Source organism: Pteropus alecto, unplaced genomic scaffold (assembly GCF_000325575.1).
Source record: "Pteropus alecto unplaced genomic scaffold, ASM32557v1 scaffold164, whole genome shotgun sequence".
Lineage (NCBI taxonomy): Eukaryota > Metazoa > Chordata > Mammalia > Chiroptera > Pteropodidae > Pteropus > Pteropus alecto.
The window spans coordinates 22,672,433-22,686,572 of record NW_006439568.1 but is presented as its reverse complement, the minus strand read 5'-3'; the positions used below and the strand labels follow the sequence as shown (position 1 = coordinate 22,686,572).

At 31.1% G+C, this 14,140-nt stretch overlaps 1 protein-coding gene across 1 annotated transcript in view; it reads left to right on the top strand.

The window, feature by feature from the left end:
• Positions 1 to 14,140, top strand: part of VPS13B (vacuolar protein sorting 13 homolog B) — a gene marked incomplete at its 3' end in the record, with an annotated part of 647,903 nt that overhangs the window by 262,783 nt on the left and 370,980 nt on the right. Inside the window, exons 20-21 of the mRNA XM_025050073.1 lie at positions 5,139 to 5,248; positions 7,528 to 7,675. Of these exons, the coding sequence (XP_024905841.1) occupies positions 5,139 to 5,248; positions 7,528 to 7,675 (258 nt within the window). The remainder of the gene's footprint in view (positions 1 to 5,138; positions 5,249 to 7,527; positions 7,676 to 14,140) is intronic.

Here is a 14,140-nt window from a genome sequence, read left to right as displayed (position 1 = left end):
CTCTGATACTCTAGCTTGCCTTTACTACTCACCCTTGCTTTTGAAGTATTGATTCTTTCTTTTTTGTTTACTTGTTTAGCTAGAATTCTTGAAATTATTCTTGAATGTAAGAGTAGCAAATAATTCTTAAGAGCGATACAAATCTGAAAAGTTCTTACTTTGCTATAGCTGCATGTAGAAAAATAGAGATTTTTATCCTCTTAAACTTAGTTGAAGATTAATATATCTGTATTTTTTGTCTCATTCATGGGTTCAAGATAAAATTCTGGACACTTCTCCATTTATAACTTGAAATTTTACAAGACAGTTTCATTGGTTAACAAGGTTTCTGTAGCTAACAGGAAGCATTGTATGTTTAATTTTAATGCTCTGCAACTTTGGTCTCTATCCCTTATTTCAATTCTCATTTATCCGTTTTTAGTATGTAACTAAAAATGCTGATGGTGCCTTGGTTTAACTAATTGGTGACACCTGAGTGAAATGTGGATAAGTGAACCATTTTGGCAGTAAGCAGAGAAGTTAAAGCACACTTTTCTCATTAGTTGTCTCCCAGGCTAGAATTAAACAGCATAATATATTGCTAAATTTTAGTGATTTATGGGGGATCTGTTCTGAGTCAACTCAGTAACAGACTAATTGCACACTTATATGTCAGAACTTTTGTGTTATTTTTAAAAGCTATGTCATGTACATTGAGTATAATATGAAAATATTCTTTTAGGTTAAAAAGACTTATTTCAAATAAATTAACTTGAAATTAATAGATTATTATTCTATTTTATCACCTATTCAACTTTCAGAAAGTTCAAGCCTGATTGTGAGTCATTTAGTCATTTTTGGTACAGTGTAATAATATAACTTACATAAATGTTTATTGGTGAAGTTTTAAAAAAATTGTTCATTATAATAAATAAGACTTTCAAGATTAATTTTCCTTGTGAAACTGTTTGTCACATTTGTTTTTCTTTCCCTTTCTCTAAAATCCCAAGTAAAAAGGTGTACTAATAATTTATTGAGAAAGTTTTTAAAAATTTGCTCAACACATTTGGTTTTTGGCACATCTAAAAAGACTTTTAAAATAAGTTGCCTAATATGGAGAATGTCTGTAATTTTTTAATTTGCTTTTATCTTTTGTAGTTTGTGTGCTTTTAAATATATATACTGTTTTGTTTATGTAGGATTTTTTGGTGTATCTTTAGTCACAATTAAAAATGTTTACATGTAGTTTATGCTTGAGAATAATAGAATAAAACTTATTCTGATAAATTTATTTTTTAAAATAAATTTATTTTTCTTTTATTATCTTTTAATTATAACATTTGGTAGATTTAAAAGAATATACATAACATGTAAGTTTTGATGTAAAATTATACAATGAATACGATCAACTACTAAGAAGTTGATAAATTATTTCCTTCTTTATTCCACAGGGGAGTTTTTGGGGTGCTTTCCTAATCTTTTCTTCCATATTTTGTAGCTTTTTTGTTTGTTTAATGTAGGTTTAGATTCATTGGGCTTCTTGGGTTTGAGGTTTATTATCTTTCAACAATTTTGTAAAATTCTTAGCTGTTATCTTATTAACAGTATTACCTCTTCCCTATTCTTTAGTATCTCCCTCTGAAATCTAACTAGACATATGTTTGGTCTTCTTAATCAGTCCTCATGTCTCTTAACCTCATTTTAATAGCTTTATTTATTTATTTTTTATCAGATTCATTTTAAATTATCTTATCATGTGTCTTCCATTTCACTGAATTTTTCTTTAGCTATATTTAATCTGCTGTTTAACCTGTCTAATGACTTTTTTATTTCAACAATTAAATCTGTCACTTCCGTAATTTTTGTTTTTCTTAAAAGTATGTTCTTTGCTGATACTTTCTCCTTGTTTGCACCTCTTCATGATTCCACCATTGTATTGTAAACATTTTATTCATAGCTATTTTATGTTCTGTATTTGATATCTCCAGTGCTTAAAGGTCTAAACTTGTTGTTTGTTGATTTTTCTGACTTTCAGTGGCTTGCCTTCTGCAGTGCTTGTTGATTTTTTGTTATAGGAACCATTCACAGATCTTAATTTGTGGCTGTTACATGATAAGAATTGGAGACTTTTTTCAAAGAGAAAATTTTTATTCTGCTTTTTGCTAGTGGCTCTAGGGCCATTCCTCAGCAAGAAAATCTAAGGCTCATCAACCTCTATTTTCTATTGTTCTGGTTTGAGAATCCTAATTACTGTATATTCTTTCTCAAAGCAAATGCATCTGTTTTTTAATCTTACCTTTTCAAGAGATAACTAGTTTCAGCTATTTTCAGAAGTTATTTTGATGTTTACTTCTATATTTTTAAATAGCATGGTTTTTTTGCTCTTTTTTGATTGTTAATTTTAGAGCATTATTTATTTATGTCTTATCGTGGGAAATAGTAATTGGACAACTTTCTTCCTCTTTAGCTCTTATCATACATTCTTCTTATATACCCATCCACCCAATATTATTATATCATAAGTTCAGTTGATCAATTAAGTCATTTATTTTTTTCAGAATTGATATAGTTCTGTCTATGAATATTATTGATGGCACAGTCATATTGTAGCCAATGATTAGTTATCCTTTCCTCTTTAATATATGCTTTTTCTGTATTTATTAATTGTGTTTGTCGTTATTAAGTTTTTTATGTACCTGTCACTAACACACTTGTTGTCCTGGGGATTCCCATCACTTTTCTCCTGTATTGGATCCTTTGTCTCCTGGATCTGTTATCTGTTTTCTTTATTGTAATTTCTTCTTTTGGTGGAACACATTCTTTATTGTTAATCATATGTTAATCATGTGTGGTGTCTTATATTTATGCAATGTTATTATAAAATAAATTATATTACAGTGGGCTCATGTGATAGGAAGCAATTCATAGTAATTTGAATCTAATTGTAATTTTATTTCTCTGTATAGATTATAGAAAAGTATTTTAACCTTTAAGATTGAATTTTTTATATATATATATATATTCTTGAATTTCAATCAGTTTCTTAAATTCTCCATTTAAATGTGTTCAACTTATTTCTTTAAAATCAAAGGTTTTAATAATCAGTTTTTCATATTTAAGGCAATCTATTTCTCACCACCTGTAATGTTTTTGGAAAAAATTAGTTGTTATAAAACAAGAATGCTATTTAAAGTGACTCTTGATACAAATTGTAATACTATATTTTTGTTAGTTTTGGAGATGATAGTCTTTGATGTGGCCGATTTTATAGAATTATTTAAAAATTGGAAATAATTTTGGAAAAGTCCTATTTTATGCCCTTTGATATAATATAGCATTTTAAGCCTTTATTTTATATACTGCTAATATTTGATAAATAGAAGAATTTAGGTTCTTATGAGGAATTTGCATTTTATTTCAGGAAACATATATTAAATTGTATTTTCCAATTAACTTTAAGTGTGACTCTCCTTTTGCAGTCATCTTGTATTTAGCTTCTCTCATCATTCCTCTTTGTTCTGTATTTGAGTGAATTGTTGCTTACCAGCACATGCACATGGATGGGAAGATTGCTTATGTTGTCTCAGCATGCTGCTGAGGAATTTATTCTGATTCTGTGTCCCTGGGAGAAGTAGCACTATAAGTTGGAACCAGGAGTACACATGGCAGATTTTGCTTGCTTGAAAATTATGTGCAAAGCTTTGGGAAAAAAAGGGGAAATTTCTCTTTCTTTTACTCCCTCTCCTCTATCCTATTTCCTATCTTGTGCTTTACTTCTTAAAGGACTCGGTGTTAATACCAATTGTAATAATACTAATTGTTTAAATAATCTGCAATATTATAGAACAAATGGGCTTTTTTTCAGCTAACTTGAGAACCTATCTGCCCTTTATTCTGACTCTTTTTCAGCCTTTACTTTGTGGCAAGTACTTTTCTAGATAATAGAGATATAGTTGAGAGCAAAACTGACAAATACTCCTTCATATTCCATACATCTTTGTGGAGCTAATATTTTTTATCAAGAAATGTATGTAGAAATGCAAAAACTTATTTATGGATATAATAACCTGCACATAAATTAAAAATGCAATATTCTGATTTAGTTAAGTTCTATATAAGTTACTTTTTATTAGAGAGGGACAAAAATATTTCAGTTAGTAGGGTCGAATTGCAACATTTTACACTTCAGCTTTGCGTTTTATGTCAGAATGTTAGCCTGCATTTTATCTAGGCATCTCTCTCTCTTTGCTTCTGAAGATTTAAAGCTGTAATTTACAATAATTTCTTGAGTGGTTATAATAATACTTCTTTCACATCATGAATTAGTTTTGTAATATAAACAAAAAAGGGACATAATATTCCATTCTCCTGGCCAGTATAAAAATTGCTGTTTGCCTAAAAAAATAAGCTTATTATTCTTTTTTTTAAAGACAAATATAATTCACATTCCATAAAATTCATTATTTTAAAGTACATAATTTAGTGGGTTTTAGTAAATTTGCAAGATTATACAACAGTCACTGTTTTCTAATTTCAGAACATTTTCATTACTCCCTAAAGAACTGTGTATCTATTAGCAGTTATTTCTCATTCTCCCTTCACCTGGTTCTGGCATCTGCTAATCTACTTTTTTTCCTCTATGGTTTTGCCTGTTCTGACCGTTTAATGTAAGTGGAATCATACAATACGTGGTTTTCAGAGTTTATTCATGTTGTGGTATGTATCAGTACTTCATTCCTTTTTTACGGAAAGGTAATTTTCCATTGTATGGCTATGCCACATTTCATTTATTCAACAATTCATGGACATTTATGTTGTTCTCACTTTTTGGCTATTATGAATAATGTGGCTGTGAATATTTATGTACAAATTTTAGCATTGACACGTGATTTCAGTTCTCTTGGTATATATCTAGGAATAGAGTTGTTGGGTCATATTGTAACTGTACGTTTTGGTTTTCAAGGAAATGCCAAACTTTTCTCAAGTATTTGCACCATTTTACATTCCCACCAGCAATGTCTGAGGGTTTGAATTCTTTCATATCCTTGTCAACACTTTCCATTTTGTCTGTTGTATTATAGCTACCCTAATTGGTATGAAGTGATGTCAAGCTTATTTTTTATGAGGAGTTATAACAATTTAAAAATCTTGTGTTTTAGGTGCAGTACTTCTCTGTAGTATACAAGGACTAGCAGTTAATGTTGATCCAGTCTTATACACCTGGCTCATTTATCAGCCTCAGAAACGAACCAGTAGACATATGCAGCAGGTGAGAATTATTTTCATAATTCTCCAAATGAATAAATACTTTTCTCTGTCATTTATTAGAGTTATAAATATATTTTTCCGTTGATTTTATTTATGGGTGTACCAAATTCCTCTGTCTCCCATTCTACCCTTTTCAAGCAGTTCTGTTCCTTAGTTTCTGTATATAGAAATTATAACTTAAAGAAGAGTTTCATTGACAATTAAAGGAGCTTTCTGTGCAATTGCTTGTAGAGCAGACACATTAGAGAGACTGGCTTATGTAGTCCTGTTTTACTGTTTTCTCTCATAGTGTCAAATATTTGTTTATAGACTGTTTGATACTTAAGAATTTCTTAGTAAATGTTAGCTTCCAGTTTTGTTATCTCTACATTTCTTCATCTTTAGGTTTATTCAGCAAACAGGCATTGAGTACCAAACCATGGGATTAGAATGGTTGGTGCAAAAGAGTTGGGATATGTGTTTGTTTAAAGGGTATAAAAGTAGCTAATTGTAGTGTCTAGAATACTTAAATGTAATTCTTGTATGTTATGATAGTGAAAGGTAATTCTGATAGATGGGTTTTGTTATTTCCATTTAAAGATGAAGAAACTGATGCTTATTGAAATATACTTATGTGTTGTCATACATATAGTAAATCACAGAACTAAGAATTTTAGGCCAAATTCATGCTATATGAATTGCATTTTCCCATTGACTTAATTGAATTTTTGTAATATTCTGCTTGGAATAGCTTTGTATCTTTTTTTTCTGAAGCAACTTAAGGCTAGTTGATAGAAACATACACAAATTTATAATTACATAAGAATATAAAAAAATTAACTAAAAAGAGCAACCCATGTATCAAGGAGCATCTTCTAAAGTGGCCAAGAAATTCAGGGATTATGGAATCACTAAATGTTAGAGCATAAAGAGGTTTTCCAGTAGACTTCTCTACCCTTTTATTTTATAGATGAAGAATTTAAAGAATCAAAATTTACGTTATGCTGAGCATTTTTCTTCTAGGTCTTAAATACTATTCCCTATTTAGACTTGTATAAATATTGTCAGTATGACACAATACTTAATATGAAAGCAGGTACTTTACATTGTGATGTTTCCCACAATATATTTAATCTTCTCATTTTCTCATTATCAACTTTCTTGTCTTTTTACTCAGCCTAAATAACAATTTGCCTTTTCCCCTCTAGCTCATAATTCAATTGATTATATTACATAGTTATATAATATACCTATGTTCTCATTAAAATATTTATTCAGAATCTAAATATTAAGTACTGTAAGTTGAGTGAGACTTAAAGTTGGATCTACAAAAGTGTTATTGTTGTGTTAAGGTTAATGTTAGACTCTACTGCACCCTAACTAACCCCCTCCAGATTCACCATTTAATGCAGCTGTATTACAGTTAGCATCTGTTGTTTTCCAAGCTACAATTCCCTTCTCAGTTTGTGGCTAAAACCCAACATTTGATGATTGTTTTCCACCCAGTTCAACACTGATCTTTGATCCTGCAGCAAACTTAAAAATACCCTTTTTTTTTTTTTTTTTGCCAAAAATCTGACATGATTGTATTGAGCATCATCAGTAGTAACATCAGACTTTATTTCAGTGAATAAAGATGAAACAGCTGCTTTATTGTTCAGCTCAGCACTCATGCCTTCAATATAGGATCATAATGTGTTCCAGCTTTCTTCTAGCTATAGATATTTTTCTATGCTTTCTAAGTATGTTGTAGGTAGCATTTTATCTGACAAAATGTAGAGATGTTCAGCTGTTCTTTAAAAATATTGGACTGTCCATATTAACATGTACCTAATCAGTTTATAGAAGTATGTCTCTAAAATGTCATATTATAATAACTTTTCATTTTCTAGTAATCATAATTTTCAAAGTTAATTTTAGTTTTGATTTGTCCTTACTGTGTTTTTATACTTCTTACTAAAGTTTATATTAAATTTAAGTATTTTCAAGTTCTCTTTGTTTTCATTCAGAAGTATAATTTATAATTTAAAATTTAAATTGTGTTTCTGTGTGAGAGCGAGTTTGTGTGTGTGTGTGAGAGAGAGACAGAGAGAGAGACAGAGAGAGCGAGCGAGAGTGAGCATGCAAGTCACTGAGAGATAGAGATGAAGAGGGAGGGTGAGAGAGTGATTGTTTGATTGACTAATTGATTTAAAATAATAAAGCCTCAACCCCAGCTTATGAAGGACTTTCTTCAATGATGCCATGTTAAATCTTCTCTTAGAAATAGTAAATAATTCAGGTTTTCATTTGACTTTCCAGCAGCCCATGATAGCTGTTTCTCTTGTTATGCCAATTAACAAAAGGAAAGAAGATGAGATGTCTGTTGGAAGTGCGCCCTTGGCAAAGCAGCAGTCATGTCAGGCCTCTGAGTATGCCAGCAGCCCAATAAAAACAAGAACAATGACAGGTATGTGTCAAGAACTCTACAAGGTCTATGATTTTATCCTTCCTCTAAGCTAATAAGTTATCAAGTTATCCAGGCATCAATTTCATGAAAGCTGGCCAAAGATAGGAGATTCCTAAAACAGAGACAGGATTTTATTATTTACAGTGTTACCAGTAACCAGAGTGTTAGCATTTTCTTGTATCTCTACCCTGAGCCTAATTTCCAAAGGATTTCACAAAGAAGGGTCCAGGTAATACCTATATACAGTGGGTTAAATTACAGGCCAGGAACCTTCAATCGAGGTAACCTAAACTTTTTATAATAGGTAGAAAGCTTGCCTGCTGTTTTCACTATATGTACCTTGTAAAACTGTAAGTAAACTTATCCTTTGCTCCAAAGGAGGGCAATATTTCTGCTGTATGATGTACAGATATCCTGGAAAACACAATTGAAAACAAAGGCACTCACTGCCTTCACTTGTAAGACATGCAAAAACACAAGAGACCATGGAGAATTGTCTCTCAATAGTATGTTCCTTCTTAAAGTGAATTCTTGCAAATGACAGTACATCCCAATCTTCTTTCCTCGCCCTTCTCTCACTTTCTCAGATACATCATCCATGCAAATATAAACCGTAAATTTTCTTCTATAAAATTATTTCTTTTATTTCTTTTTATGTAATAAAAAAAGCACTTTATGATTTCATTTTAAGTGATGTTTTTTCTCTTTAACTTATGTTTATGATGATGGGCCACCTATCTTCAGATGATTTTATATTTTTCTTTAGATGTTCAGCTTTATTTTACATAACTCATTACTAACCATATTGAAAAAAGTTTTATATTTTAAATAAGTCAAAAAACACTTATTGAATATCTGTAATGAAAAGACTGTTGTAAGTGATATCGAGGGTAGAAATATTAATAAGACATGATCCCTGCCCTTAAGGAATTTGAACTATGATTGTGTATGTAAGGATGTTCAAAATAACATTTGCGGTTTAGTGGAAAACTTAGTATTATTTTCTTGGGTATAACATTTATTCTTTACAACTTATGTGTCTTCCCCCTTGAACAATCACCATTTTTATTTTTCTGGAAACCTTGATGGTAGTGCTCTTTCTTTTCTTGAGAATGCTGTGTGCCAGCCATATTCTTAATTAAAATTGAGTTTCAAAATTTTCTGTTTTATTTTTAATTAGAGTATACAGTTTCTGTTTTGGTTTTAATTTAAAATGTTTTATAAGCCCTTTGAATTTTTGCCTACTTCTAAATGTAGTTTTCATGGCTTTTATTATTTACACTGCATCTTAAAATGTAATGAATTTGGTAAGGTATTCATAGCCTTTTACACATCTTTTTTGTTGTTTTTGTTTTACTTTTACCATTTGAACCTTTAACTAAATTTTACAGTGGAGAAATATTAGTGTTAATTTATGACTGAATTTTTCTTAAAATAATTTTTTATTTTTATATTCTCAAACTAAGGTCCAGTATTGCTCTTAAGTTCATCCCCAACAACTTATGTAGTACTTTTGGCACATGATAACCAAGGCTTGCTGATAATTCACTGGCCTTGATTTTGATTTTAATTATTCAACAAGAAGCAGACATCTTTCTCTTCTAGTCTCAATTCATCAGTGCTAAGTAGCTGGCTGCAGTGGGAACATGTGCTTGATGGCTGGAAATGTGTTGACAGCAGAACAGCACTATTTTGGTGATACAGGCACAAAGGATCGGCCAAGCCATAATAAAATCATGTTTCACATGAAGATAATATATTATTACAAAATTATAAATAACCTTCTAGAGACTCTGTTTATCCCTTCAAAACAAGAAAACCCCTAAAAGATCTGTTTACCCTATGTTTTAGAAACATTGTAAACATTAATTAGGGGCTCTTGACAAAAATGTCTGTAATGGAGATGAAAACTGTAAAGAATAAAAGATACTCCATAAATGACAGCTCATTAAAAAATACTGTCTATTATCATTTTACATGTTTATACATTCCTTTTCAAGTCTAAAGCACTGTAAGTATACAGTTAAAATAATAGGCCTTTTTTTATTCATTGAATGCTCTTATTTTTAATTACAGTTGATATTCAGTATTATTTTATATTAGTTTCAAGTGTACAGCATAGGGTTAGACATTCATATAATTTACAAAGTGATCCCCCCAATTAGTCTAGTACACACCTTGCACTGTACATAGTTATTGCAACATTATTAACTACATTCCCTAGGCTGTACTTAACATCCCCATGACTATTTTGTAACTACCAATTTGTACTTTTCAGTCCCTTCCTCTTTTTCACTCAGCCCCCAAACCTCTATCCCATCTGGCAACCAGCAGTTTGTTTTCTGTATCTATGAGTCTGTTTCTGTTTTGTTTGTTCATTTATTTTGTTCTTTAGATTCCACATATAAATAAGATCATATGGTATTTGCCTTTCTCTGTCTGACTTATTTCATCTTCTAGGTCCATTTGTGTTGTTGGAAAGGGTAAGACTTCATTCTTTTTTATGGCCGAATATTATTCCATTATACATATGTACAAGTTCTTTTTTATTTGTTTGTCTATTGATGGACACCCGAGCTGCTTCCATATCTTGGCTGTTGTAAATAATGCTGCAGTATATTCAGGGGTGCATACATCTTTTCACATTAATGTTTTGGATTTCTTGAAATAAATACCCAGAGGTGGAATTCCTGGGTCATAAGGTAGTTCTATTTTTAATTTTCTGAGGACCCTCCAAACTTTATAGTACTGGTGGTACCAATTTGCAATCCCACCAACAGTTCGTGAGGGTTCTTCTTTCTCCACATCCTTGCCAACACTTGTTTGTTAATTTATTGGTATTAGCCATTCTTACAGTGAGGTGATATCTCATCGTGGTTTTAAATTGTATTTCTCTGATGATTAGAACCATTGAGCACCTCTTCATATGTCTCTTGGCTATTTGTAGGTCTTTCTTGGAGAAGTGTCTATTTAAGTCCTCTGCCTTTTTTTTTTTTTTTTTTAATTTAAATTTGTAGTGTTTTTTTTCTCGGTGTTGAGTTGCATGAATTCTTTGTAAATTGTGGATATTAACCTCCTTATCAGATGTATCATTGGCAAATATCTTCTTCCAATCAGTAGGTTGACTTTTTGTTCTGAGGATGACTTTCTTTGCTGTGCAAAACTTAAAATTTGATTTAATCCCATTTGTTTATTTTTTCTTTTGTTTCCCGTGCACGAGGAGATAGGAAAAAAATTACTAAGAGCAATGTCTTTGCTCTTTGTTTTCTTCTAAGAGTTTTATGGTTTTGGATCCTTAATCATTTTGAGTTTATTCTTGTATATGATGTAAGAAGGTGGTCCAGTTTCATTTTTTTGCAAGTAACTGTCCAGCTTTCCCCAACACCATTTATTGAGTAGACTGTCTTTTTCCCATTTTATATATTTATCTTTTTTTGTCATAGATTAAATGACCATATAGGCATGGGTTTATATCTGGGCTCGCTATTCTGTTCCATTGATCTGTCTATCTGTTTTTATGCCAGTGTCATGCAGTTTTGATTACTGTAGCCTTATAGCATAGTTTAATATCAAGAAGTGTGATATATTCAACTTCGTTCTTCTTTCTCAAGATTGCCATGGCTATTTGGGATCTTTTAAGTTTCCATATAAATTTTAGGATTATTGGTACTAATTATGTGAAAAATGCCATTAGTATTTTGATAGAGGTTGAATTGAATCTGTAGATTGCTTTGGATAGTATGGATATTTTAACAATGTTAATTCTTTCTATGTATGATTACTTTATATGTTTCCATTTATTTATATCTTCATTTTCTTTCTTTGTGACATATAATTTTCCAAGAACAGGTCTTTAACCTCCTTGGATAAATTCATCCTAGGTTTATTTTAGTTTGTTTTTTGACACAATAGTAAATGGGATTTTCTTAATTTCCCTGTCTTTTTTGATAGTTTGTCATTAGTGTATAGAAACACAACCGATTTCTGAATGTTAATTTTGTCCTGCTACTTTTTTGAATTCCTTTATCAGTTCTAATAGTTTTTTGGTGGAATCTTTAGGTTTCTGTCTATATAATATCATGTTATCTGCAAATAATGAATTTTACTTCTTCCTTTCCAATCTGGATGCTTTTTCTTGTCCGATTGCTCTGGCTAGGATTTTTAATATTATGTTGAATAAAAGTGGCGAAAGTAGACATTCTTGTCTTGTTCCTACTTGTAAGGAAAACACTTAGCTTTTCCCTGTTGAGTATGATATTAGCTTGTGTTTGGTGTAAATGGCATTTATTATATTGAAGTATGTTCCCTTTGTTCTCACTTTGCAGAGAGTTTTTAATTATAAATGGTTGCTGGGTTTTTTAAATGCTTTTTTCTGCATCTATTAATAGGATCATATGATTTTCATCCTTCATATTCTTTATGAAGTTTATCACATTAATTGATTTGCAGATATTGAAACAAACTGGCATTCGAGGAATAAATCTCTCTTGATCATAGTGTATGATCTTTTTAATGTATTGCTGAATTTGATTTGCTAATATTTTTTTGAGGATTTTTGCATCTATGTTCATTTGGGATATTGGCCTATAATTTAATTTTTTTGTAAAGTCTTTGGTTTTGGAATCAAGGTAATGGTGGCCTCATAAAGTGAGCTTGGGAACTTTACGTCCTCTTGAATTTTTTAAGATAGTTTTAGAAGTGTGGGTGTTAATTCTTCTTTGAAAGTTTGGTAAAATTCGTCTTTGCAGTCATTTGGCGCAGAACTTTTGTTTGGAGTTTTTTGATTACTGATTCATTTTGTTAGTAATAATTGATCAGGCCAGAGTTTCTGTTTCTTCTTGATTCAGTCTTGGAAGATTGTTTGTTTCTAGGAATTTATCCATTTCTTCCAGATTGTTCAACTTGTTGGCATATAATTGTTTATATTATTTTCTTATAATTTTTTTGCATTTCTTTGGTGTCAATTTTTATTTCTCTTTTATGTCTGACTTAATTTATTTGGGTCTTGTTTTTTTCTTGATGAGTCTGGTTAAAAGTTTATCAATTTTGTTTATCTTTCCAAAGATCCAGTTCTTCATTTCATTGATCTTCTATATATATATTTTAGACTGTATTTAGTTTATTTCCTTTGATATTTATTATTGCCTTTCTTCTACTCGCTTTGGGTTTTTTTCTTTTTTTTCTGTTCTTTTTTTTAGTTCCTTTAAGTGTAAGGTTAGATTGTTTATTTCAGCTTTTTCTTGTTTCCTGTTATGGATTTTGTTTAGGCCTGTTTTTGCTGTGTCCCATAGGTTTTGGATAATTGTGTTTTCATTTTTATTTGTCTCAGGGTATCTTTTGATTTTTTTTTTTGTTCTCATTGTTAACCTGGTCATTGTTTAGTAGCATGTTATTTAGTTTACTTATGTTTGTGTGTGTTTTAGTTTTTTTTTCTTGTAATTGATTTCTAGTTTCATATCTTGTGGTCACAGAGGAGACTTGATATAATTTCAGTCTTCTTAAATTTATTGAGATTTGTTTTGTGGCCTAACATGTCTATCTGGAAAAATTTTCAAGTTCACTTGAAAAGTATGCATATTTTGCTGCTTTGGGGTGAAATTCTCTAAAAATATCAATTCATCTGATTTAGTGTGCCATTTAAGGCCACTGGTTTTTTGTTGTTTTTCTGTCTGGAAGGAAGATTTAGCCATTGGTGTCTATGGAGTGTGAAAGTTTCCTACTATCACTCTATTGTTGTCGATCTCTTTTTACGTCAGTCAATATTTGCTTTTATATTTCGGTTCTCAACTATAACAGAAGGGCGTACAGAAGCCACACAAGGGACTTACTTGGAGCACCTGGCCCAGATGACTAGGATGATTGTGCTGCTGGGCCCTACAGTAAACTTACTACAGAAGTCCAGTCTACTAACTCTGGAGATATTAAGAGCTTTACCTAGTACATAAAAACAAACACAGGGAAACAGTGAAAATGAGGAGACAAAGAAACATGTCCCAAGTGAAAGAGCAGAACAAAGCTCCAGAAAAAGAACTAACCATAATGAAGTGAAGGAATCTACTAGATGCAGAATTCAAAACACTGGTTATAAGACTTCTCAGTGATCTCAGTGACACCGTCAACAGGAGATAGGATACATAAAAATGGAGAGAGAAAACATAAAAAAGAACCTGTTAGATGTGAAGAATATGGTAACTGAAATAAAGAATACATTAGTGGGTATCACAATGGATTACATAAAGCAGAGGACTGAATCAGTGATTTGGAATACAAGGTAACAGAAAACACCCAATCAGAACAGCAACAAGAAAAAAATCCAAAAATTGAGGGTAGTTTAAGGGGCCTCTGGGACAACTTCAAGTGTACCAACATTTGTATCATGGGGTACCAGAAGGAGAAGAGAGAAGGCAAGGAATTGAAAACCTATTGGAAGAAATAGTGATGGGAAACTTTTCTAACTTGGTAAAG